At 58.9% G+C, this 25526-nt stretch overlaps 1 protein-coding gene across 1 annotated transcript; it reads right to left on the bottom strand.

The window, feature by feature from the left end:
• Positions 1-490: 490 nt before the first annotated feature.
• On the bottom strand, positions 491-25080 carry RNF212 (ring finger protein 212). The gene is made up of 11 exons (XM_032633199.1): positions 24972-25080; positions 22183-22244; positions 18530-18604; positions 15564-15620; positions 15270-15328; positions 13460-13512; positions 13312-13372; positions 12480-12525; positions 9170-9233; positions 1098-1167; positions 491-668 (listed from the first exon to the last, which is right to left on the bottom strand). Exons 1-11 carry the CDS (start codon positions 25078-25080, stop codon positions 491-493), a joined length of 834 nt encoding a protein of 277 aa, XP_032489090.1.
• Positions 25081-25526: the final 446 nt, after the last annotated feature.

Raw genomic sequence — 25526 nt, forward strand, 5'->3', positions numbered from 1 at the left:
ACCGCTGCCAAGGGCGCAGAAGCACAGCTCTCGGGGACCCCAAGCTGTGTCTGCTCCTCACACAGCGTCTGCCTTTCCCCGCGGCACTTACCTAAAAGCCGCCTCTGCAGCAGCCCCGAGATGCTGAGGGGCTGCCTGGGTGCCGCCCCTGTCCCGGCTCTGCCTGCTGCCTGGGGCGCAGGGCTCTGGCTGGGCCACTCCCAGGGCGTCTGCAGGGCTGGGATCCTAGCGGTAAATTCAACAGACAAAATCACCAGCGCCTCTGGCCACGAGGTCATTTTCAAGGTGGCGCGGCCAGCCTGGGGCCGCCGGTAGAACGGAGCAGCTCACGCGCAGTGCATGGTGGGCAGCCCCGCAGGAGGGCTTCTCTGGGCCGTGGGGACCGTGGCAGGGCCCCCGAGAACTGCTGCCCCTTACCAGGGCCCAGGACCTGTGTCGTTGGGCCCTCCCACAGCCCCTCTGTGCTGACGCTGAAGGAGGCAAGTTACGGTCAGCGGGCGGAGCTGGGGCCGGCCCCTGCCGTGGGGTGGGGTGCAGCGGCCTCACAGAGGTCCCGGGCGCAGCCTGCCGTCAGGGAGGTAGGTGGTGGCTCTGTGAGTCGAGGGGCGGTGGGCACGCAGTCGGGAGGCCAGTGGCTGGACTGTGCCGAGCCGCAAAGCGTGGACAGGCTTTGGGAGAGGGGTCAGGGGTTAGGAGAGGGTCCACCTTTGGAGACAGCACCTGAGTGCCCAGCGCTGAGGAGAGCGCCCCGCGTGGAGGCGGCCCTGCGTCCAGGAAGGGCACAGCTGCTCCTGAGCAAATGGTGGCGCTGGGACCTGGCCAGGCAGAGGGGCGGCACCGGCCACAGCGGCCACCTGCCCTTCAGGAAACCCTGCCGACCCCGGGCTGTCCTGGAGTAAAACGTCCTGCAGCCGTAATGGCTCTTCCGCGGTTTTTCGCGACAGGGCACCTGCTTAAGTTACGTTTTAGCTTCAAGGACATGACGTGGTCTTCTGGGCACCGCCTCACTCGGGGCCCGCAGACGGCGCCGGGACGAGCGGGTCCCTCCCGCCCCCACCTAACCCTGTCGCCCCCCAGGAGCCGCGAGCGGGACCTACCTGAGTGCCTGGGGCTCGCTGGGGTGACGCGGTGTCAGGCCGAGGTGCTGAGGGCGGTGGGCAACGCTGCCTGGGGGCGGGTGAGAAGTGAACGAGCTGCTTCCCCATCCCTGCCACAGGTGGAGCCCTGCCCCCGCCCCGGGAGGGTGCGGACCCCACCCTCTTCCCCATCTTCTCACCCACGTGCGCCGTCCTTGACCGCGCAGTCTCATGCCCGGACCGGCCGGGGCTGACCTTCAGCCACCGCCCACACCCACACTGCCCGCAGACTCCGTTGGGGGCCATCCCTGGTATGCGGCAGGCGCTCAATAAATGTCTGGACACCTGCTTTAAGCCTTGGCTCCTGTTACTCTGACAACCACTCGGGGGACAAGAGGGAGGGCGTGGGGCTGCGGGCGACCCCTGGCGCCAGGACAGCCATGTCACCTCCACCCAGACCACAAGAGTTTTACACAGCTCGACTTCTGCCCGTTGACAGCTTCTGGGCTAATAAGAAGCTTCTTTTAAAGATGTAAATGATCCCTGGTAGGCTTTAGTCACACCAGGGAGCAGACATGAAAAGACAGCTCTTCCTCAATACCTGAATCCCTCTGCATCTAAATTTTGGAGAGTTTGAACAGAAGGAAGCCAGGGAAAGAAGGGTAGACATTATTTAGGTTAGGCTCCCTCTGTGTCCTTTCATGGTACCCCTTTCATAACCAAAGAACCTGGACCAGAGAGGGTGAGTGCCTTTCCCAAGGCTGCACAGCACGAAGTGGGCAATGGGGGTCTCATCTCTTAGTCTTGGGCCGTGCGGACTGTGAGGACACTGCCCACTGCAGGTGACCCTCAGGAAGCCCCAGAGAACAGCTGAGAACCAGGTGGACAAACCATCTCGGCAGCTACATTCACCGTGTTTGTTGTTTTCCGTACTTTATGAGGGTCTGGCGTCTGGGGGCCTTGCTGACCCCGGAGCAGGGCCGGCTGACTCCCAGAGGTGGCGCCGGTCTGCCTGTGAGCGACCGCAGCGTGCCTCTGATGTGAAGAGCTGCCAATCCAGAGCCGGCTCTAAAGCCCCCTCCATCCGCTGCCCCACTCGGCCCTCATCAGCCCGGCTGGACCTCAGACAAGCGGGGCGGCTCCCACATCTGCGACCACAGAGACGGCTCAAGCCATCCAACCTCAAGCCTGCCAGCCTCTCCCGCGGCCCTGCCACTCCTCCCTTGAAAACCGCGGCCCAGGCTCTGGCCCAGGCCTCCGCCTCACCCCTCCTGGCGGCCGTGCCGCCTGCTTCCAGGAACCGTGAGTCCACCTTCCTCCTGCACGGCGGTGGCTCCTGATCTGTCGGCCTCACACACCCGACGGGTCCCGGGTACAGTCCTCTGTTCAGTGACTACACGCTCGGCCCCGCGACGGCAGACAGCAGCAGTTTCTCAAGTACGCTTTACAGGACTTCATGGGGACAACGGCTGTCAACACAGCTGAGGCTACCGAGGCCTCAGGAAGTCAACAGCTCATGGGTCGTGTGGGCAGCGCTCTGGCCACAGGAACAGCGGGTGCCAGGCCCTCAGTAGGGGGTCTTTCGGGTCCTGCCTGAGAACCATGGGCCACGGCAGGTCTCGGTCCTGAGGGCAGTGACCCCGGGCGCCGCAGGAGGCCCGGGCAGCGCCGAGGAGCCACCCCCTGGGCCGGTGCTCCTGAAAGCCAATGACCGGACAAGGCTCCACAGCCAACAGGACACGTCCAAGCCAGGGCCGAGCTTCTGCTCAGGAAAGCGGTGTGGTTCAATGCATTTGGAAAGATTTCCATTGAAAAATTTAAATGGAAAACACGTTGACATTTAAAGAGGGTAAGTTTCCAGGTGGAGAATGTGGGGACGCTCGTGTCCCTCTGCTGCCACATGGACAGGCTGCGTCCTGTGGACGAGACCTGGGCACTGACGGCTGGGCGGCCCGAGACGTGGGAGCGGGTCGGCCTCGCGCACAAGCTCGTGGGACAGACCGGCAGGGGGGCAAGGCTGAGGTGCCCGCGGTTCGTCAACTCACCCAGGCAGTGCTTGCCGAGAAGGGGCCTCCAGCTGGACGGAGCTGAAATCCACAAGGCTCCTTCCCAAGACCGAGCATGAGACGGGACCATTTTAGGACATCGTCTAAGACAGACAACAGCGTCTGTGCCCAGACGCCCACTGCCGCCTGCCTGGGAAGGGGGCTTCCTTGCCTGGGCCGTGAGCGGGCCCCTGCGCACCTGTGCCTTTGCGTTGGGGGTGAGAGCGGGAGGAAAGAGCACGGCCGGGGGTGACCCTGCAGGACCTGGGAGGGCACAGCTTTGCTGTGTGCAGAGCAGAGACTGAGCACAGAGAGGCTGCCCTGCCTGAGAGACGCCTGGGCGCCAGCTCGCGCAGACCCGCAGAGCAGCCACGGCCACCCTGGAAGAGAAGCGTGAGGTCAGAGGACTCACACTCGACGAATTCGAAAAGTCCTCCAAAGCCACAGTGAGCAAAGGGCAGAGACAGTCCTCAGAGCAAAGGGGAAAAGCGACCCGTCACACACGAGGACACGGCTGAGGGCGGCGACCCCTCACCAGAAACGAAGGAGGGGCCTGCGGCAGCAGGACGACTCGGCAAAGTGCTAAGAACAGTCATCTGAGAATTCTCTTCCCAGTGAGATTACCCTCAAAATGAACACATCATCGTTCAAAGGTGACAAGAACCGGGAGAATCACAGCTGGCCGGACTGCCCACCATGAAACGGGCTGAAAGGAGCGCCCACCCGCAAGCACTCGGTCCCTCAGGAAGACGTGGGCCCAGAAACCTGACAAGCGCGAGGGGCGCGTGTGCTTCTGCCTCCTCTCCTGATCTTTAGGGCACGTGAGCTTCGGTAAGCGACGTCATTACAGGCCTATCGCTGGGCTTCTATGTAACCTAAGTGGCTACACATAAACAAAGCATCACAAAGCAGCGAGTAAACGGACTGCACGGGCAAAGCTGCTGCATTTGACCAGAATCCAGTTGGGTGGCCGATAAGAGGCGCAAGGCTACCCCCGAGGCAAGACAACAACGAGACAGCGTAAATAACAACGGAAGGTCGAGTCTCCCAGTCCGCTTATTTCTCACAGTCCCGGAGGCTGGAGTCCAAGATCAAGGCGCCGGCAGACCTGACTCCTGGTGATCCAGTGGATCCCGCTTCCCGCCTGCAGACGGTGCCTTCCTGCTGTGTCCGCACGTGACCTCTTCCCGCGCGTGCCATCTCTCGTGAGGACACGAATCCTATCGGATTAGGTCTCACCCTCAGGACGGCGCTGAACTCCTAGAGACCCCCGACTCTGAATGCACTCACAGCTCTGAGGGGACACAGGGCACTAAAAATAGTTAATGCCAAAGAAGGCAGTTAAGGAGATACAGATAAACAAAAAATCCCAAAAACACATGGCAAAGAGGCAGACATCAATCCAAACCTATTAGTAACCATGCTGACTCGATGGACTGGACACTCCAGTCAGAGGCAGAGATTACAAGCAGCATCCCACCACACACTGTCCACAAGAGGCACACTCTGGCTTCAAAGACACAATCAGGCGAAAGCGGGGCACGAAAAGACGCCCCATGTAAACTGTACCCAATCTGAAATTAAAGAAAATTCCACTATCAAGATAACTCACTACTCGGGTACCAGTTTATGGATAACGCCTAAGACCCATACACTGAAAACGGTGATTCCTCAGGTCAATCGGGGTCCCGCAAGCGGAGAGGCAGACACGTCAGGTCTATGGACCGGAGGACGCAGGACTGTTGAGAGAGCAACTCCCCCCAAACCGATGAGCTCCTATCAAACCCCAGCAGGCTTTTTTGGTAGAATGTGACAAGTGGATCTTAAGATTCATATGGAAATGCAAAGCCCTTAGAAGAGACAAGATTACTTTGGTAAATTAAGAACAAAGTGTCTGATCTCAAAACTTAACCGTAAAGCACAAGTAATCGTAACAATGTGGCATTTATGAAAGGAAGGATGGAATATACTCGTTGACAGAACAGGAAGTCCAGAAGGAAACCCTGACAGTTACGATCTGTCAGCTATGTTCAATTCTGGCCTGTTGGTTGTTAGTATACAGAATTATAACGGAGTTCTGCGTGTGGATCTCGCACCCTGTAGCCTCCCCAAGCTCATTTATAATTCTTGACAGTATTCTTACAGATCCCTTGGGATCTTCTACAGCAAGACCAGCTGTCTACAAAGTAGTTACACCTCCTCCTTTCCAACCTATGCGCCTTAATTTCTGCTCCGCTAGCGCCTCCAGGACAAGGCAAGTAGACGTGACGGCGGTGGGCATCCTTGCCCTGTTCCTGGTCTCCAGGGAAAAGGTTCCACCTCTAGGGTCTTGGCCACTCTGTATCAGACTGAGGAAGTGCCCTTCTAGTGCGTGTCTCCTAAGAGTTTCTACCACGAATGGTTGCAGAGTTTCGTCAAATTCTTTTTCTGTTGTAAAGATCTTGTTTTTTAGGTATTTCATTCTACTAATATAGTTAATTGATCTTCAGATGTCAATAACCTTGAATTCCTGAGATAAACCGCACTTGGTGATGGTATATAAATCCTTTTATATGTTGCTAGATTTGATTGCCTCGTATATTTTTAAAGAATTCTGCACCAATATTCACGAAGATTATCGTTCAGTTTTTTCCTCATGTTATCTTTGGCTGTGTTATTAAGACACCACTGACATAAAATGAATTGGGAAGTTTTTGATCCTCTCCTACTTTCTGAAAGACTTTATGCAGGACTGGTATTAGCTCTTCTTCAAATGTTTCAAAGAATTCACCCATGAAGCCAGTGAGAATTAGGCTTTTCTTTGTGCAAAGATTTTAAAATTACCAATTCAACTTCTTTACTTGATGGAGGTCTACCCAGGCTTACTATTTCCTCTTGAGGTAGTTTTGATATTTTCTAGGAATGTGTCCATTGCATGTAAGGCATCTACTTCGTTGGCAGAGTTGTTCATAATGTTCCTTACAATCCTTTTATTATCTGTAGGATGTGTAACGATGTTCCTTCTTTCATTTCTTACACTAGTAATTTGTGTTCTCTTTCTCTCTTGGTCAGTCTAGGCAAGAGTTTGCTAATTTTTTTGAAGGATAAACTTTAGGTTCCGTTGGTTTTCTCTATTGTTTCTGTTTCCTGTTTTGTAGATTTCTACTCTGTTCTCTTGCAGCTTCTTAAGGTGGAAGCTTAGATTACTGCCTTTAGATCTCCTTCCTAATATAAGCGTTTAAAGTTATACATTTCCCTCTAAGCCCCGCTTTACCTGCATCCTATAAATTTGGTACACTGTATTTTCTTCCACTCAGTTCAAGCTACTTTCTGCTGACGTTTTTTCTTTGGTCCATAAGTTAGTTATAATTGCATTGTTTCATTTCCAAATATTTGTTTTATTCTCAGAATTCTTTTTCTGTTGATTTCCAATTTAATTCCATTGTGGGCCCCAAATACACTCCACATGAACAGTCCTAAGTATCAGGACCTGTTTTACGTGCCACTGTGTGACCTCTTCTGGAGAATGTCCCGTTTGCACTTGGAAAGACTGTGCGCTCCGCTGTTGCTGGTGGTGTGGCGTTTGTCAGACAGGCAGTCTCTCGTCTTCTTTCTGATCACTTGTCTAGTTGTCCCATCAACTGCTGACAGTGGGCTACTGCAGTGCTCAAATCGTGTTGAATTAATTCTTTCTCTTTTTAACTCCGGCCTCGTGCATTTGGGGACTTTCTTTTGTGGCGTGTTTGCACTAACGGTCATGTCTTCCTGAGAAGTTGACCTTTACTCGTCACGAAATGCCCGTCTCTGGAGACGTTTCCTATCTTACGGCCCGTGCGTGTGACCTGAGGACAGCTGCTCCGGCTCTGTCCTGGCTGCTGGCTTGACGCACCCTGCACGTTATCTCGTCTCAGCCTATCGGTGCCTCTGGCTCCGAAATGTGTCCCTCGCAGACAGCGTGCAGCAGTCTGACGTCTCTGTGCCTACCGCACACTCGTACCCGATGCTGTCCGTGGCTGACATCAGCGCGTCCGCTTTGCTCTTTGTTCCCTACACGTCTCGTGTCTTTTTCGTTCCTGCTTCCCTCGCAGCTTTCCGTCTCTGAAGGGAGAGCGCTGAGCTCCCCAGACCGGATGGCTGGCTCTTCTCTCCATGGGCAGCTTTTGCTCCGCGTACCTGCTCTGCTGTCAGGTGTATACACATTGGTAACTGCTGTTTTCCCGACACCCTGTTACCACGGGGTGTTCCTTCTGCTCCTGGTCTCCAGAACAGTCCTCGTCCCGGTCTGTTTCTCTGGTGTTCATGCCGCGCCCCGGCCCTCATCTGGCTGCCACACGCACCGTGTCCTTCCACTTGGAACGTGTCTGTACTGCTGTAGTTCAAGCACGTCTCTCCTGGGGAGCGTGCGGGGCATCTCTTCCCTGGTGTGGCCAGTTGCTCACGGGTACTGGGTGGCTGACGCACACCTGCACCTGCCATCTATTTGCTGGCTGCACCTCGCTCTCTTTTCTGTTAGTCTGCCCATGTCGCCTTCTGAATGCTTTTCAATGTAATTATTTCAGTTCCTCTTTTTTTTTTTTTTTTTTTTTTTTTTTATGCGTTACGCGGGCCTCTCACTGTTGTGGCCTCTCCCGTTGCGGAGGACAGGCTCCGGACGCGCAGGCTCAGCGGCCATGGCTCACGGGCCCAGCCGCTCCGCGGCATGTGGGATCCTCCCAGACCGGGGCACGAACCCGTGTCCCCTGCATCGGCAGGCGGACTCCCAACCACTGCGCCACCAGGGAAGCCCTTCAGTTCCTCTTTTAAACTGCATTTTTGTTTTTTAAAAAACTGAAGTATAGTTAATTTACAATGCTGTGCTAGTTTCAAGTGTACAGCTATGTGATTCGGTTACACACATATATCTATCTATATTCTTCTTCAGATGCTTTTCCATTTCAGGTTGTTACAGGATGTTGATAGAATGGATAAACAAGGTCCTACTGTACAGCACAGGGAACTACGTTCAGTATCTGCCAGACGCCCGTCTCCTGAGGGAAGGATGTTCCCAGCGCCGGGCTCTGCCCCACAGGCCGGCCTGCAGACGTTGACCTGAAACCCACACCCGCACGGCAGCATGACGGTGGGGCCACAAGGCGGGGACGCTGGGCCGGGCACGAGGGCGGAGAGGACGTTGACGCCCACAGGACACCCCAGGGCCCAGGGGAAACGCCACCTCCAAAACCAAGGGAACCCTGATGGGCGGACACTCCAGCTGCACAGGAGGACGGAGGCGGGAAGCATGAGGAAAGGGCCCTGGAGTGACAGATGGCCTGGGATCCCAGGGGAGGGCAGGGAAGGGGGACAGGAAGACACAGGCCTGACCTGTGAGCTGAGGCTGGGAGCACAGCGTCCACGAAGGGGAGAGGAGGGGAGGGGAAAGGAGGAAGGGGCAGGTGCAGCAGCGATTCCAAAGTGCAGAAGCAAATCAAGCCCCAGCCGGGTGCTCAGGTGCAAGGGCGGCAGCAAGAGGCCCTAGACGGCCGCGGCTCAGAAAGCCTACACCTCAGAGGCAACTATCAGAATCTCAACTTCAGCACAAAAGAAAGTGAATCTAAGGACGGAGATGCAAGAAGCAATGGCAAGAAAGAAAACAGAGGGGCTGACGATTAAGAATGAATAAGCATCTGTCTCAAATGTAAATATTTCCATGACGACACACACCGAGGAAACTTCCAGGGCCTTGGCCCGAGTGTGGTGAGGGAGGGGCTTGGGGTGGAGATGGGCGTGCGCCAGAGCCTAGCGCTTTGGGCAGGCGGGCAGGCTCACGCTGACCCCCGGGGAAGGGCCCGGGTGCTCCCCCAGCAGCCACTCCAGCAAGCACCAGTAAGCACGGCAGGCCCTAGAATTCCTGTTCAAAGCCCAGGAGACAGGCCACGAGGGCCCGCCTCCCCTGTGCCGGGTCAGGTGGGGCCCTGGATGGACCCAGGAGGGGCCCGCTCTGGGGGAAACGTGCCTCCACATGGACCCACACCCACTGGGTGAGTCCTTCAGCATGTGTGGACCGGGGTAAAGCAGCGGGTCTTCACTTACCCATGCGTCCATCCCGAGGTGGACTGAGCAGGGAGATCCTTGTCAGGCCGGTGGCTACCTCACACTAGGTTGTAAGAGGAAAACAATTAGTAACGTTCCAGAGCTGCCGCTCTGGAGGAGAGTCTCCTCATCTGCTAAGAACACAGCCCCTCAGTCTCACCTGCCTGAGAAACAAACTCCTGTCTGACCGCGTTCTGTGCGGGAACGTGGCCGAGTGGGCAGGGCCCACGGTGGTGAGGGGACGAAGGACCCACCGAGTGCTTTTAAGAGTCTCAGAAGAGGAAAAGTAACCCAACTTCTTGGCTGACATTAGGAATTGCAAAGTCCTGAGTAAATCACTTGGGGAGCGTCCTGTCACCTTGAAATCCAGATGCTGACGGGCATGGCTAGGGCTGGCGGGCAGTGCCCGGCGCCAGGCCTGCTCCACGCCACGCACGCGGCAGTGTCCGCCAGGCGGCGCCCCACCCCACCCTCTCTGCCCCCCTCACTGTAACTGCGCGGTGGGACCTGGGGCGGGGCACACAGCCGCTGCCAGGAACCCAGGCTTGGCGCTGTCTCTGTGCCCATCTCTTCATCTCCACAGCCCGTTCTGGCCCTTCCTGGGGCCCTAGACTTGGCCACCGCCCCACCTGCTGCGACCTCGGGCCCACCTTCCCAGCTCCCGCGCCCACGATGGTCCTTTGCTCCTGTCAAGCAGCCTCCCCGCCAGCTCAGCGGCGGCCTCGTTTCAGGGCACTCTCTGCAAACGTCCCCACCCCGGCCCTGCCTCTGGCTCATGCCTGCTGGCAAGACTCTGACCTTGGAGGGACTGGCCCCCACCCTCGAACGTCGCACTGCCTGGCAGGCTGCTGCCCACCCACCGGAGCAGCCTCCCCTCCCTCTGGCCTCCCTCCCCGGCCCACCCACTCCAGGCTCATGCCCAAGGCGAAGGCCTCTCCAGGGTCTGCGAGAACGGCAGGGCTGGCTTGGGGACTCTCACTGCTCACGGTGCCCTCATCCCATTGCTGCAGTGGCTTTAACGTGGCTCGTGGTGAGCGGGGCCTGACCTCACAGCCCTTCCTACTGCTGCTGTCTCTCGGCTGCGTTCAGAGCCTCCCTCCAGCCCCTCTGCGGCCGCCTGTGCACCGGCCCCTGCCCCTCCTCCCACCTCCGGCACATCCTACATGTCAGGCCACGAGTGTCCAGCACAGGCCAACTCTGAAAAGTTATCGAAGAGAGGAGACAAAATCGCTCCTGTCGGGTTAGCACCTATCTGGGGGAGGCTCCAGTAACAGGCGAGACAGAATGAGTTTAAAGATGCGGAGTGTCCAGGATGGTGGCTGTGACGCAGGTGAGCGCTGGCCGCGGCCCAGGCCGGGGGAGGGCGCGGGCGCAGCAGCTCCAGGAAGCGGAGGTGCCGAGACAGGCCCCCACAGGATCCGCTTCTTCGAGCGCGCCGGGGAGCTGCTGTCGAGGATTTGGGTTGTTGGCAGCCGTACTCGGCTGCCCTCAGGATTTCAACGGTCACCCGGGCTCGGCTGCGAGCACATCTCTGCGTGGACGGCCAGGTAGTTAGGCCGATGTGGCAGAGTGAGACCACACCCGACCAGGGCAGCCAAGGCCAGGGATGGGCCCAACCTTGGGCTGCATTCTGGGGTGGGTCCCCTGCCCTCCACCGGCCCATCAGCCACCAAGTCCCCATAATGCAACCGGGCTGGCTTGTGGGACGTGACTGACACGCTGCGTCACTGCCTCCTCCACACACCTCACTCCGTGGGGAGCTCCTGCCACCAGACGACGGGTGTTCTGGAGAGGCCCAGGCCCTGTGCCAGGAAGGTGTGGTGGGGCCGTGCGCGTGTGCAGCCCCTCAGGGTTCCACGGGGCCACGTCCTCACTGGAGGCCACATCACGGAGGGGACGACCGGGAGGCCCCTGCCTGCTGCCCGCAGTGCCGCCTCCCCACGGTTCACGGGCTCAAGCACGCCCTCACTGTCCACGTGGGTCACCCCCTCCGGGGAACCAGCACCTGCCGAGCTAGCCCTCGAGCATCCACGGTCCAAGTCCCCACGCGGAACCTCACCGGCGGGTGCCCCTCTGCTCGCAGGCGCAGCCGAGGGCAGGTGGCAGGCTCTGCCTCTCCCTCCCTCCTAGGACCCAGGCCCAGTGCAGCGGGGTGGGAGGGGGGCAGGATCCCGCTCTCCTCCTCCAGGATCTCCCTCACCAAGGCCACCAGACTCCTTCCAGGGTCACCTCAGGGAGCGTGGGCACTGCCCTCTGTTCCACGGCCACAGGGTGGGCCCAGCCATGCCATCTGCGGGACCTCCTGGGGGGTCTTGGGGTTTCCAGGAGACACCTCACCGCCCCGCTCGGGGTCTCAGGGCAGCCCCACCAGAGAGGCGTGTGCACACCCACCCCAGGGCTGATGGGGTGTCCGGGAGGTGGGCCACTGGGTGGACAAGCTTTCCCTGAAAACGCGCGTCCCGTTCTGGCAGCCACAGCCTGTGACTGATGGCTTTCCTGGAACGTGGCTGTGCCTGTTTGCTCCCCACCGCGAGGAGTGAGTGCTGAGATGGGGACATGGGTCCACGAGGACATGGGTCCACAAGCCCACGTAGATGTTGGTCTAGAACCTCACTTTGGAATCTCAAATTAGTTTGTGGTGTTCTGGTCCCAAGGCACAATTTCCAATGTGCTGCCCAGGAACACATCATCGCTGAGCCGTCAGCCTTAATCTCTGGAACGTTTAACCTCTGGAAACTTTAACCTCCAGAATGGGGCCACATGTGGGCCGAGGCTCGAGGTCCAGCTCCTGGGGCAAAGGCGAGCTGGCAGGGACCCGTAAGCTCCAGGTTGTGCGGACTGCCTCATGAGCAGCTGAGGTCTGGGGCAGGGCGGAGGTGTACCCACGCCCCCTTCTGGTGATGGGAGACGGCTGACGAGGGGTAGTGGGTGGGAAGCGTCTCCCCACCGGAGCCCGGAGCGGCTCTGCTGCCCACCCGCCCAGAGCACCGCTTCTCGCCAACCAGCCCACATGCTGGCATCCACCTCACAGGTCGTGTGTACTCGGTGACCACAGCGGCACGAGGCCTCCAGGCAGGACTGAGTTCAGACGCCAGAGGTGGGAGGAGGGCAACCCACCCCGTCCCAGCCCCGAGAGCCCAGTGGCCCCACAGCCGCACCCCAGCCTCCCTCCCAGGTCCCTCCTGGGAGCCGCCTGGAGATTGGCTGCCCAGAGTCTGCGGAGCTGGCGTGCTCGAAGGTCATCAGTGACGAGAAAACTATCCACGCGAAGCTTGTGGGAACCAGGCACGCGGAGGGCAGGTGCACTCACCTTTCTCCTCGGGGAGGGTGTGAGGTCAACTTCCATGGACTCCACCCTGTTACAGACAGTGAAACACGGTCACGGGCCTGGTTACGACCAAGTAACAAAAACACACGAGGCCCCGCGGGCGGCTCTCCCTCCTGCAGCTGCTGAGCACCAGGGGAGCCCGGTGATCACAGCCCCGCCGTGGCCAGCGAGACCTGTAAACCACCGCGCACCCACCCAAGGACACGGAAGCCCCTGCTGTCTGGCCCAAACGAGCCCTCCTGTCTGCCCTCCCGCCGCCTCCCCCCGAAGGCCCCCGCGTGGCCACCTCCTGGCTGGCTGCCCCCCTCCGGCCGCTGTCACTGGGCCCCTCCGCTTCCTGCTGGGCTTCCCGGAAGCAGGAGTACTACTTCCGTCCACCCTACTGCCGGGCCCACACGTTTCATGCAGGTAGGGCTTGACCCACGGCAGTTCCCTAATTAATCAGCCCAAAGGCTGGCATGGGACGTGGCCGGGCGTCCCCGCAGGAGCACAAGGCGGCGGGAAGAGGGCGGGCGTGCTCCCTACTTTCTGAACGAGCTTGGGGCGGGGGCGGCCAGGCTGATGGGGCCTCGGGCGCCCTCATCACACCTGCTGCCCGTGGGCTCGACTCCAACCTCCCAAGAGAAACACCCCCCCTCTCGTCCTGTTTCCTCCACGTCCCTCTGTCCCAGTGTCAGAGGAGGGTCCTGGGGACGACACCCAGCTGCCCAGCCCGGGTCACGTGACCACCCCCCACCGATCCCTGCGGCCACATACCCCTGTGTCTGAAACACTGCCCGCTGACGTTCGGGGGTTGGGGGCTGGGGGTGCACACCTTGCAGAGGCTGATGAGCCGGGCGGCAGGAAGAGAGGCCCGTTGGGCTTTGCGGAAGGAGCTGTGGCGAGAAACCTGGTGCTGGAGCCAATCGGGTCCACTCTGCACCTCGTCACAACCCTCCCCTTCCGGGCGACACTTTACTTACTTGAAACTGGACTTTTTATTGTGCTGAAAGCCATCTGTTGTGACAATCTCACACTAAATAGATGGAGAAAAGGCATTAATTGAGCCATAAACGTTTACTTCCAGGTAATTCCTTCCAACCTGAAGGTCAAGAAAACAGAAACAGCCTCTGTTCTCCGTGGCGCTGCCCCGTGGCCCCCTCCACAGCCTCAGTTACTGCACACGCCTGGCTACATCGCACAGGAATGGAGGGAGCTCCCTCTGACTCACCAGAGCCCAAGACAGTGCTGAGAACACAGCCGGCGCTCAATAAAGGCCTGCTGAGCGGCCCACCGACCGGCAGGGGGACTGGCCGTGCTGGGGCCCAGCTCCCTGAAGGGCACTCACTCCCGCTTCCGAGTGACTCAGTGGAACAAACTGGGTGCCACGCTGGGCGTGTGGGGAGGGCGAGTGTCCAAGGCCCCGCCGAGACAGGCCCTGTGACAGGGTCAGCAGTGGCGACACCATGCCGTGCTTGGCGGGGCAGACCCAGGCAGGCGTGGTCTGGGGCAAGGGTGCCGCGTCGGGGGCACAGGCTCCCCCCAGAGGGAGACGCAGGCCACGTGGTGCACGCAGAGCGGTCAGCGGGTGGGCCTGGCACAGAACCCACCGTGCCAGGAACACTCCACCTGGAGCCCAAGGGGAACAGGCAGATTTGGACCCTGAAGCCACCAGGTGGGAAACAAAGTGCTGTGAGGCAGAGCGAGAATACAGCACCAAAAATGGCCAGGGACGGGCTGGAAGGGTGAGACAGAGCAGCCGGACAGACGCGGGGAGAAGGCGTGCGCGGTGCGGCGGAGAGGGCGCTGCAGGTACCGGGCTCTGAAGGAGCAGGTCACCAGGCGCAGACACCAGGTGGGGACAAAGCCACAGAGGGAGAATGGGAAAGGTAAGGGCTGGAAATTTTCCAGAATTAAGACATGATTCCACAGAAAGAAAGCAAACTGCACACCAAGGAGGACAGATCCCAGGGACTGGCCCGGGGGCCTCTTGTCCCCGTGTCAGGGTCAGGCCTCGCCCACCACAGGAGGTCTCGGCCGCGCTGTTCCTCGCAGTCCTTCAGGGAAGGGAGAGGCCTCCTCTGCCGCTGCGCTGGCCCGCAGCTCGCTGACCCCAAACACGCCTTCACAGGCGGCACCCGCGGCTCATGCCCCATCACGAAGGCGGGTGGGTGGAGGCCTTTTCACCCCAGACGAGGCTGAGTCCACACTGGCAGGCGCCCAGCTCCGACTCTGGCTGGTGGCCCCTGGGCGCCCACGCTGCCCGCAGCTGCCCGATGCAGCAAGGAGGCAGGAGTCCACGCACTGGGGCAGGGGGGTCACTGCTGGGCAGACAGTAATCCCGCAGGTTAACCTGTGGCCCCCAGGTTGGGACTTCTGAACGTCCGTTGCGTTCATACCATGTCTCATAAAACCGAGAACGTGGCTGAACACGGGTGGTGCCGTACTGACCCCGGGGGCCAGTGGGCCCAGGGCTGTCACAGGGCCCGGACCAGGGGATGGGTGTGCTGCATGTGCTCTCCAGGGAACTGCAGACGGGGTTAACTCTCCTCCCAGGCCCCCTCCCGTCACCCCAGGAATCACTGGGGGGCCCCCCAAGGGGAACCACTCATATTTTAAAAAATTCTTCTTTTTTGTCTCCCTTTCCTCTCCTCCAGTTTCCTGCACTTTTGCTTTGACAGAAGTTTCTAGCCAACGGAAGTGCTCTTTCCTCTGCACCCCTGGTTACGACAGGGCTGACACAGACGAGCAGTCACGACAGGCCCACCGCCACCCTCGCGCCCCGGGCCTCACCTCTGCGGCTGCCCCATCCTCAGCGCTGACTTCCTGAGGGACTCTTCCAGCTGAGAAATCTAAAGACAATTGAACGACTTCCAGTTACCACACGCGCTACACCAAGCGACAGCTTAGACGCAACACGTGGATCCTCAATTTCTTAAACCACAAATGAGAACGCGAGTTATGTGGCAGCGGCCCTCACACTATTTATGAATGAACGTGCACCAAGTCCAGGTCACCGGGTGTGTAGGGAATAAGCGCTGGGTGACGCGACCGCTGTTCTCCTCACTGCCAGCCAACTGGAGTTACCTTTTCTCCGTAGAAGGCTAACAGTCTCCTCCTGTGCTTTTCTTGAAATTCTAAAACCTGCAAAGACAACACGTGTCAGCGGCTGATGCGCGCGTGGCGGCTGCCGCAGAGGCCGGTGGGGGCTTCCTGCAGCCACCGGCTCTTCCCAGGACGTGGCGCCGCTGCAGCCTGGCAGCCAGAGCAGATGCCGGCAGAGCCCAGGCTGAGGACGGTCACGGCCAGGCGCACTCCACCAGAGGCAGCGAGGGCCGCGGGTTCCACGTGAGGATCGCGTGGGCAAGGGGGCTGCTGTGCCTCCCTTCCGCGTGGCTTCAGCGGCCCTTGGGGCCCAGGCCATGGGATGCGACACATTCCACAAGGGCCGATCACCATGTGCCGTCCCTCAGGCAACAGCAACTGGATCACAGATGGCCTCCTGACCAGACAGACTAACCAGAAACCCCCTGACCTGCCACCCCGACTGGGCCTGTGCCGGGCAAGAACGCCACCAGGCAGACAGGCAGGGCCGCGCCATTCCAGGAGCCCAGCGACCTTGACTGGACATCCGGGGCCAGCGGCACCTGCAAGCAGCAGCGTCCCTGGTCCTCCGTTTATACGAGCCCCAACCTCCTTGTCTGTGGTATCCAGAGCCTGGACCAGTCCCTGAGAGTGCCCGCGTACATTAGAAGACGGCGACTGTGATTTCCTCAAGGGAAGAGAGCTATTTTCACCACTGGAGTTTCAGACAACGACACCCACTCTCTCAAAACACTAAACTGAATTGCTTGAAGCTAATTCTTGTCGCCGTCCGCACACAGCTGACACACAGCAGAACCGGGTGCGGGGCAAACTGGGATTTGAAGTCCACACTGTATAAACGCATCACCCACTTCACTACCCCCAGGAATCTGCCAACGTGAGTGCAAACATCCAGGGATGGTGGTCTTTTCCCTGGGGCTCACTGGCCTGGTCCAAACTGAGGGAAAGGAGGCTGGCCCAGCCCACCTCCAGAGGGTGGGGCTGTGGTCAGGAGGGACAAACCCTCCTGGCTCCTACATCCTGAGGGATTCAGAGCCCTTGGGGCAGCGGACATGCTCCACAGTGCTCCAGTGAGCCCCCCCGCTCCATGAGACCAGGGGCGCGTGTCTCCACCCAGCGGAGGGGCGACGGCCACAGGCTCTGCCCAGAGCGTCAGCCTGTGGAAGGGGTGCCCCAAGGGGACCCCAATGCCGCCGCTGCACAAAGTCCTCATGATTTGCGAGGTCCTGTCCCAGGAAGGCTCGGGAGCGCACCAACGGTTCTCAAGTCCTGCTGCCCCCGGGCCTCAGCAGGCAGACTTCTGAGTCCTCACTCCGGGCGAGGTGAAGCCCCCGTCAGCCCGTGACCGGGTGCCTCTTCCTCACAGCGTGCAGGGCACTGAGGCAGGGCCGTGCACAGCTGGGAGGGATTTTGTACAGACAGTTCTCAAGCCGCCTTCCCCAATCACCTTCAGCAAGACACAGTGACAGTCACCTGTCTCCACAGCTCCTATGCCTGCAGTGTCACAGTGTCCTATGCCTGCAGCGAGAGACTAATGTCCCGCGCTGACCCCTGACCTCGTGTCTTGGTGCAGGGCCCAAACTGAGAAACAGGCAGCACCGCCTCTGGGAGCAGCCCCGGGTCGTTCTGGAGCGGCTGGCACACGGGACCCCGCCTCGCAGGCACTGGGGCTCAGCAAGGCCTGTGGACAGGCCAGTGGCTACCTCGACTCTGGCAGGCCATTTCTGAATGAAGACCCTGGTGAGGACAAGAGTGCAGGCCCTCTGTGGCTGATACAGACGCAACAGGACAGGTGAGGCCGCCGCAGGGGCGGGGCCACGGGCAAAGCTGGCCCTGGGAGAGGGGCCGGCCGGTGGGGTGCCTGAGCGGCAGGCTAGAGCAGCCCCACTGAGGGCGCAAGGCTCACGCGGGCTCGGGGGCACCCCGGACCCTGTGGCCACACGCCACCTGCACTGGCTGGGGCGCCTGAGGCTGAGCGCCGCGGCCTCGGCAGGGGTCAGATGGTTCCAACAGAACAAAATGAAAAAGGGCTCGAGTCCTCGTGCAGCTCTGGCCCCGGGGACCTGGCCGGAAAGAGGGTCCCACTGCAAAAGGGGGCGATGTGGGCAGTCCCCGACCCCCGACCCCAGCACTCACTTCATGCTGATGCTGAGTCTTGGGGCATCCCTGCGTCCCCCTGGAGCAGTCCCGGGATGATGGGGGACAGCCATGGCCCCACCGGTGCTTCTGGCCACGTCGGAGCCAGAGAGCAGCCTCCCAGGGGAGGGGATGGTCTCTGCAAGCTGGCTGACCACGGCCTCCAGACATGCAGGCCAAAGGGCGAGAACGGTCAGGCGAGCGGCGCTGCCCCAGGGAAGGGCCTCGGCCTCAGGCAGCTCCCGGCCGCTCCTCCACACAGCCTCCGAGGGCAGGTGGCAGGCAGCCAGCAGTGGGGGCTGCGCTTTTGACAGAAGGACAGCCGGGGGGACCACAGGCTGTCCAGTGACGTCCAGGGAGGAACGTGCAGAGGGCACGGATGGCGGCATTAGAGGCTGGGCACGGGGGCGGGGCGAGTGTGTGAAGCAGCAAAGGGGGCACGTGCACGGTGACGAGGAGGGTCGGGCAGGCACGGATGCCACGGGGGCCACAGGGTGGGCGAGGGCTGCACAAGTGACCCCCAGGAGAGGAGAGCGTCACAAAGCGGCCCACCGCCCGGAGTCCAGACAGCCCCAGCCCCACCTTCCAAACCCCAGATCTAAGGTCCGTCCCTCACATCGTGAGGCTCAGTGGGGCGTCCTGACCAAGCGACCACTGTGTCCTGACACCCAGCAAAGGCACAGAGACCACGGGACAGAGAGCGCGGCTTCGCCACAGCGGGGGTGGGAGACACTCGCCAACCGTGTGTCCAGAGTGGAGTGGTCTCCACAACACCAAGTCTCCAAGGGCTGAGGGCAAAGCCTAGGACTCACCTGGGAGGTCTCCCTCGCGTACTTCCTGCACAGGCCGTCTATGCCCATGAAGAGCGCCTGGATGTCGGAGTCCGTCTGAAAGAGAAAAGGCTGTTTCCTCCGCCACTGCCTCCACGGGCCAGGGCTCTACGTGCTTCAGGGCCCAGACTCAGCCACAAGGACATCACGGCTGCGTCCAAGGGGCACCGAGTACTCCACGGCGTGGGTGAGGGACGGTGCCCCCTCCTCGAGGACCAAGGGCAGTGCTGAGGGGCTCCAGGCAGCTGGGGGGAGCTGCGTACAAAGGAAACAGTGAAATCAGAAGTGGGAAGAGCGATGGGCACGACTTCAAACTGCTCACAAGTACGTGTTATTTATTTTATTTTTAAAAATAAATTTATTATTTATGTTTGGCTGCGTTGGGTCTTTGTTGCTGTGCATGGGCTTTCTCTAATTGCAGAGCACAGGCTCGGTAGTTTTGGCACGTGGGTTCAGCAGCTGTGGCACGCAGGCTCTAGGCGTGGGGGCTCTGGTACCTGTGGCTCACAGGCTCTAGCGCGCAGGCTCGGTAGTTGTGGTGCACGGGCTCAGTAGCTGTGGCACATGGGCTCTAGGTGCGCGGGCTTCAGTAGTTGTAGCACGCGGGCTCAGTAGTTGTGGCTCACAGGCTCTAGAGCACAGGCTCAGTAGTTGTGGCGCACAGGCTCAGGAGTTGTGGCTTGCGGGCTCTAGAGTGCAGGTTCAGTAGTTGTGGCGTACGGGCTTAGTTGCTCCGTGGCATGTGGGATCTTCCTGGACCAGGGCTCGAACCCATGTTCCCTGCGTTGGCAGGAGGATTCTTAACCACTGTGCCACCAGGGAAGCCCCGTGTTGAGTTATTTAAAAAGCAAACATGAAAAAGTAGGGTTTACGAACCGGCACCTGCCCACGCACGCTCCTCGCGCAGATACACCTGCCTCCCACCGCCACCCACCACCCGGCCACAGCAGCATGAGAGACACAGAAGGGCCGGGACAAGGACACACACAGGCCAATGAGACCAGGAGCCTGGGCCCCTCCCAGTCTGTACCAAGCGTACAGGCCCAGCCGCTCCCCATCTCCGCTGAAACGACAGGAACACTGCACTTAGAGAAAGCGAGATCCGAGCTAGAAACTAGGAAATGCACTCGAAGGTCCAGGGCCCCCGAGGAGCTTCTGGGAGGACCCTGTGGAGGGGCGGCTGCAGGGGAAGCGGCTCCAGAATCCACTGCCGGCTCGGAGGAGGGCTGAGCAGGGCGCCAAGAGGGCAGGGGGCCCGTGGCAAGGGCTCCGTGTGCAAGTGAGCCCCGCGCTTGACCTTTACCCGAGACCCTGGACAGCACCCAATGTCTCGAGCCCCGTCTTCCAAGGGAAACAGGACAGAAGCCACACCTCCCCTGAGGGCCTGGGTGAGGCCTACACACTAGGGGCAGGGGCCCCAGTGAGTGGAGACCAGACTGATGCCCACAGAGAACCCGGTTCTACACAAAGACCTCCATGGGCCAGGAGGGAGGCGAGGGTGTCAGCACTGACCTGTCAGGGCCCAGGGCCTTCCTTTTTTTTTTTTTAAATTTATTTTTATTGGAGTATAGTTGCTTTACAATGCTGTGGTAGCTTCTACTACAGAGCAAAATAAATCAGCCACACGTATACATATATCTCCACCTTTTAGGACACTACAGTGCATTACGTAGAGTTCCCTGTGCTAAACAGTGTGCTCCCATCAGTTGACTATTTTATATATAGTAACAATAGTATATATGTGTCAATCCCAATCTCCCAATTCCTTCCACCCCACCCCTTTCCCCCTTGGTATCCATACATTTGTTCCCTACGTCTGTGTCTCTATTTCTGCTTTACAAATAAGATCATTTATACCATTTTTCTAGATTCCACATATATGCATTAACATATGAAATTTGTTTTTCTCTTTCTGACTTACTTTACTCTGTATGACTGTCTCTAGGTCCATCCACATCTCTACAAGTGACCCAATTTCATTCCTTTTTATGGCTGAGTAATATTCCATTGTATATATGTACCACATCTTCTTTATCCATTCCTCTGTCGATGGACATTTAGGTTGCTTCCATGTCCTGGCTGTTGTAAATAGTGCTGCTATGAACACTGGGGTGCATGTGTCTTTTTTTAAAAAATTAATTTATTTAATTTATTTTTGGCTGCACTGGGTCTTTGTTGCTGCGTGAGGTCTTTTCTCCAGTTGTGGTGAGCAGGGGCTACTCTTCGCTGCGGTGCGTGGTCTTCTCATCGCGGTGGTTTCTCTTGTTGCGGAGCACGGGCTCTAGGAGTGCAGGCTTCAGTAGTTGTAGCACACAGGCTCAGCAGTTGTGGCCTCGCGGGTTCTAGAGCGCAGGCTCAGTAGTTGTGGCGCACAGGCTTAGTTACTCTGCAGCATGTGGGATTTTCCTGGACCAGGGCTCGAACCTGTTTCCCCTGCATTGGCAGGTGGATTCTTAACCACTGCGCCACCAGGGAAGCCACATGTGTCTTTTTGAATTATGGTTGTCTCTGGGTATATGCCCAATAGTGGGATTACTGGGTCGCACGGTAGTTCTATTTTTAGTGATTTAAGGAACCTCCATACTGTTCTCCATAGTGGCTGTATCAATTTACATTCCCACCAACAGTGTAGGAGGGTTCGCTTTTCTCCACACCCTCTCCAGCGTTTACTGTTTGTAGATTTTTTGATGACGGCCATCCTGACCAGTGTGAGGTGATACCTCACTGTAGTTAAGGCCCAGGGCCTTCCTGAGGGGAAATACGGATGGAGTCCCCGAATGGGACAGAAGGGAGAGGGAGTGATTGCACTCCACACGCACGGAGACCCCAACTGAAAGCCCTCGCTTTCCCACTTCTAGGAATTTATGCTCTAGAAATAGTCTTACAAGTATGCGGAACTATGGTAAAAAAAAAAAATGTTCACTGTAAGATTGTTTGAAATAGTAAAAAACCCAAAAAAACCCAAAGGTTTACCAATAGGAAAATACTGTCATACCATGCAATCACTTCTAGAGAATGTGGGTGTGTACATTTTAGAAAATGTAGTGTCAACTGGGAAACACCCTATAAAAGGTAAATCACAGTAACACACAGAGAAGGATCCAGAAAAGGACCCACACTCCTGGCTGTCATCATCTTCGGGAAGTAGGGCCTGGGGGACTTGCACATTCTCTGTTATGATTCTCTGTTACGTTTGAGTTCTGTGTAATTTTATATTTGTAATCAGAAAAGCAATTTTTATAGATTAAACATCAAATACACATCTTAGACCTTAAATGTGAAGGAGTCAACTTCAGCGACTTTCCCTCAGCCCTCTTAATTGGAAATGACCCCAGGAAAACCAAACTGCACCACCTTCCTGAGGAGCTGGTGTTGTACTGAAGAAACACAGGCACCCGACTTCTGTTCCCAGGAGCACCACACCTCCTAATGGGGCCAGGCTCTGGCTCAGGAGAAAGTTGTGCAAGGTATTCAGAACCACGCTATTGGACTTTATGCAGAAAGCTTGTAAGATCTCCTACTGCACATAGCAAAACAAACGAAAGTTTTAGACACCGCAAATGACTAAAAATTGAACGTCACATTTAAAAAGAAACGCTGCGATTAACTTTCAGATACTACAGATTTCAACTTACACGTTTCGAAAGCAGAACTGAACGACATGGAACTTTACAAATCAAGCATTCGTCCCTTTTACCTGTAACAGAAAGCATATTTCATTCTATTAGAGTGAGTAGTGCTTTTAAATACACATAAATGCAGGCCTTCTTGCAAAAGTACACAGGATTACAGCACTTGCAGTGGACATGCCTGTGGGCGTGCACATAGCTGAAAAGACTTACATAAGTAACAATCTTTTTTTTTCTTGTTTTGCAAATATGCTCCAAAATGGTGGCCATAAAGATCAACAACACAAACTTAGATCAGTCCCAGATATTTCTTACCATCAGGTTTTATAGGAATAACTTAACTTAAAATTTTAAACTCTACAAAATGAAAAGCTCCTCCCATCCACCTGGGAGCTACAGTGTTCTGCTCTGCCCTGCGGCCTCACCCCTGTGGCAGCTGGGACAGCTCGCCCAGCGTCGGAGCATTTACTGAGCTCCTGAAACAGGCCAGGCAGTGCCTGGGGCTGAGCACGGAGGTGTCACGTCCCCGGGCCGCCCCCACCCCTCGCTCGGGCCGCCCCCACCCCTCGCTCGGCCTCCTCCCTGTGGGGTGCCCGCCTCCACAGGCTCCTCCCCCACCGGCTGGCCCCGCACTCCCAGGGCTCCCCCCACTCCGTCCCCCTCGCTTCCAGCTCCTGGTTCGGCCCTGCCTGGTCCTCGCAGCCTCTGATCTTGGCTTCTCCACTAGGCAGCTTGGAGGCCAGCCGGCGGTCCACATCCACCGCCACGGGTCCTTCCAGGCAGCACAGCAGCCCAAACCCGGGGCTGCCTCCCCCTCCCCCCCCCCAGTTCAACGCGGCTGAGAAGCAGGATTCCAACACTGCGGAATCTGTAGCATTGCTGGGCACCCCTCTGCTTTTCTTGGTCACTTCCCCCCAGTTCCCTGCAGGGGGTACTCAAACAAGCCCCCAGGTCGTCTACTGAGGAAGAGGCCCGTCATGCGCACCTCTCTCCGCCTGCACCACTTGGCCTCCTTCTGTCTTAGGCCGATGGCCCCCCAGGCCAGGCCTAACCCTCCACCCTGTGCTCACCTCCTCTCCTTCCCACAGCCCGGAGGGCTCCTGTCCTGGCTCAGACGCCCTCCCACTAAGCTCTGCCCCTAGCCCTCCCTGGCGCTTCCCAGCCCCGAGCCAGCCTGTCCCCACCATCCCCACAGCATCACGCAGGTCACCCAGCCACTAAGGCCAGGGCCACATGCGGATGCGCTGGCTGACTGTGCTGGGATGCCTGGTTTGACGCTTCTGCTTTCTCTTCCTCTCACAGCCTCCTCCCGTCTCCACCCACCTTCTTTAGGAAATGCTTTTCCCCAGGTGAGAACGGGCTCCTGCATCCCCTGCCTTCAGCCCTCCCGTCACCCCAGCATCTCCACTCTCCTCTCTGCACTAACCTCTCCCTGCTGCGCTCCAGCTGCCCGGACTCCCAGACCCTCGCGTGTCCTCACAGCCCCTCGGTCTCTCCCTGCATGGCTCTCCTTGGAACCTCCGTGTCCAAAGGTAAGGTCCTGGGCCTCACCCCAAACCCGCTGTCTCCCCACAGCGTCCTGGATGGCCACGGGAACCCCACTGCCAACCCCGGCGAGCTCCACACGCTGGAAACCGAGATGCCTTTCTGCACCCAGGTCTGCCCAACCTGCCCGCTGCTTCTGTCCAGCCCCGTGGGCGGCTGTCCTGCTCTGACACCTCTCCCCTGTGCAGGGCGCCGCTTCTTCCCCAAGTCCTGCCGCCCGCCAGGTTCCATTTCCCCCAGCCATGCAGACCGAGACTCAGCCAGCCCACCCCTGGGCACGCGACGGTGCTCACCCCCAGACCCCGCATGAACATGCCTGCAGCACCACCGGTGACAGCCAAAGCCTGGAAGAGCCCGAGGGTCAGCCGCGAGCTGGGAAATACACCAGGACACGGCGTCGGTCCCGAGCAGCAGGCAAGGGGCACCAGGGGCAAGTGTGCACGGAGGATCCCGCAGCGAGAGGCCCAGGCAGGGGCCACCCGGGGCGGGTGTGTGTGTGGGGAGCCTGCTGCCCGCTGGACCACCCGCTCACTGGCATTAAACAGTCCAAGGCGATGGACACCAACGCGGGTCAGGACAGTGGTTTTCCTTGAGGAGGCCTGGGGTGTGTGTGTGTGAGATGTTCTGACTCTTAATCTGTGAGCTGGTTTCACAGGTAGGTCACTTTATGAGAATTCATTGTGTTTCCATTTAGGCTTTTTTCCTGTATAAACTCTATACGTCAATAGAAAAGAAGTACACGTCGATCACGTCACTGCCCGCTGCCCACAGTGGGGGCCGGGGCCTCCCTCGCAGTCCTCTCCCGCCTCAGGCCTCCCCCTTCCTCCCAGCCCCTCTGCCGGGGACACTTCTGCATCCCCCCCCACCCCCGCTTCTGGCTGCGCTTGTCCTTACAGGCACCAGCCTGAGGTCGGACCCCACATGGCAGGCGGGCCAGTGCCGGAACTGAGACACTCGGCCGGGGTGCTGCCCGCCCTCCCTGTGGCCCCTACAGTCCCTGCCCCCCCAGCCCGCAGGCAAGCACCCAAGAGTCGCGAACGGGAGCCTCTCGGCCTCTGCCCCCCCGACCCGCGCACGCCCCGCCCTCCCCCAAGGCCCCCTGCTCCGAAGGTCCTCTCCCCACCCTCCAGGCCCGCTGACTCTCTCCCCCAAAGGCCCCTCCCCCGGAAGCCCCCCCGCCCCCCCACCAGCCCAGGGGTCCAGGTGTGGGCCTGGCCCGAGGGCCCTCAAAGCCCTGACCCCGCCCTGACCTTTGCGCAGGCAGACATCGCAGTACACGTGGCCGCAGTTAGTCAGGCTGAAGCACGCCGTCCCCTGGGGTGGCTGGAAACAGCGATTACAGAACACCCAGCTGGCCATGCTCCACAGCGATTTCCGCTGCCGCCAATGCTGCTGCCCAACCGAAGCCCTCCTGAGACCCACGCGAGACCTGGACGCGGGATCTGGGCGTGGCCCAAGGGCTGCAATGCCACGCCTGCGCACCGCCAAAACTCATGTGTTGGAAGGTACCAACCCGGGAAGAGAGGGAGGTTAGAATTAGACTTTCCTCTCTGAGGGTTGTTTTGGCTGTACGTCGGGGAGGAGGAACATACAGGCGAGGACCTGGCCTCGCTCTTTCCAACGCTGCAACCTCCAGCGATTCTCCTGAGGGCAGCGCGTTGTAGTCCAGGACCTATGTGGGCCCCCGGGCAGCGCCGAGGTGGGTGCGCCGGGACACCGGCGCAGGCGCAGAGTTGTGGGAGGCCGCTGCACCTCACAGACCGACAGCGGGCCCGACAGAGTCAGGTGAGGCCCACGCCTGAGGG

Source organism: Phocoena sinus, chromosome 5, assembly GCF_008692025.1.
Source record: "Phocoena sinus isolate mPhoSin1 chromosome 5, mPhoSin1.pri, whole genome shotgun sequence".
NCBI lineage: Eukaryota > Metazoa > Chordata > Mammalia > Artiodactyla > Phocoenidae > Phocoena > Phocoena sinus.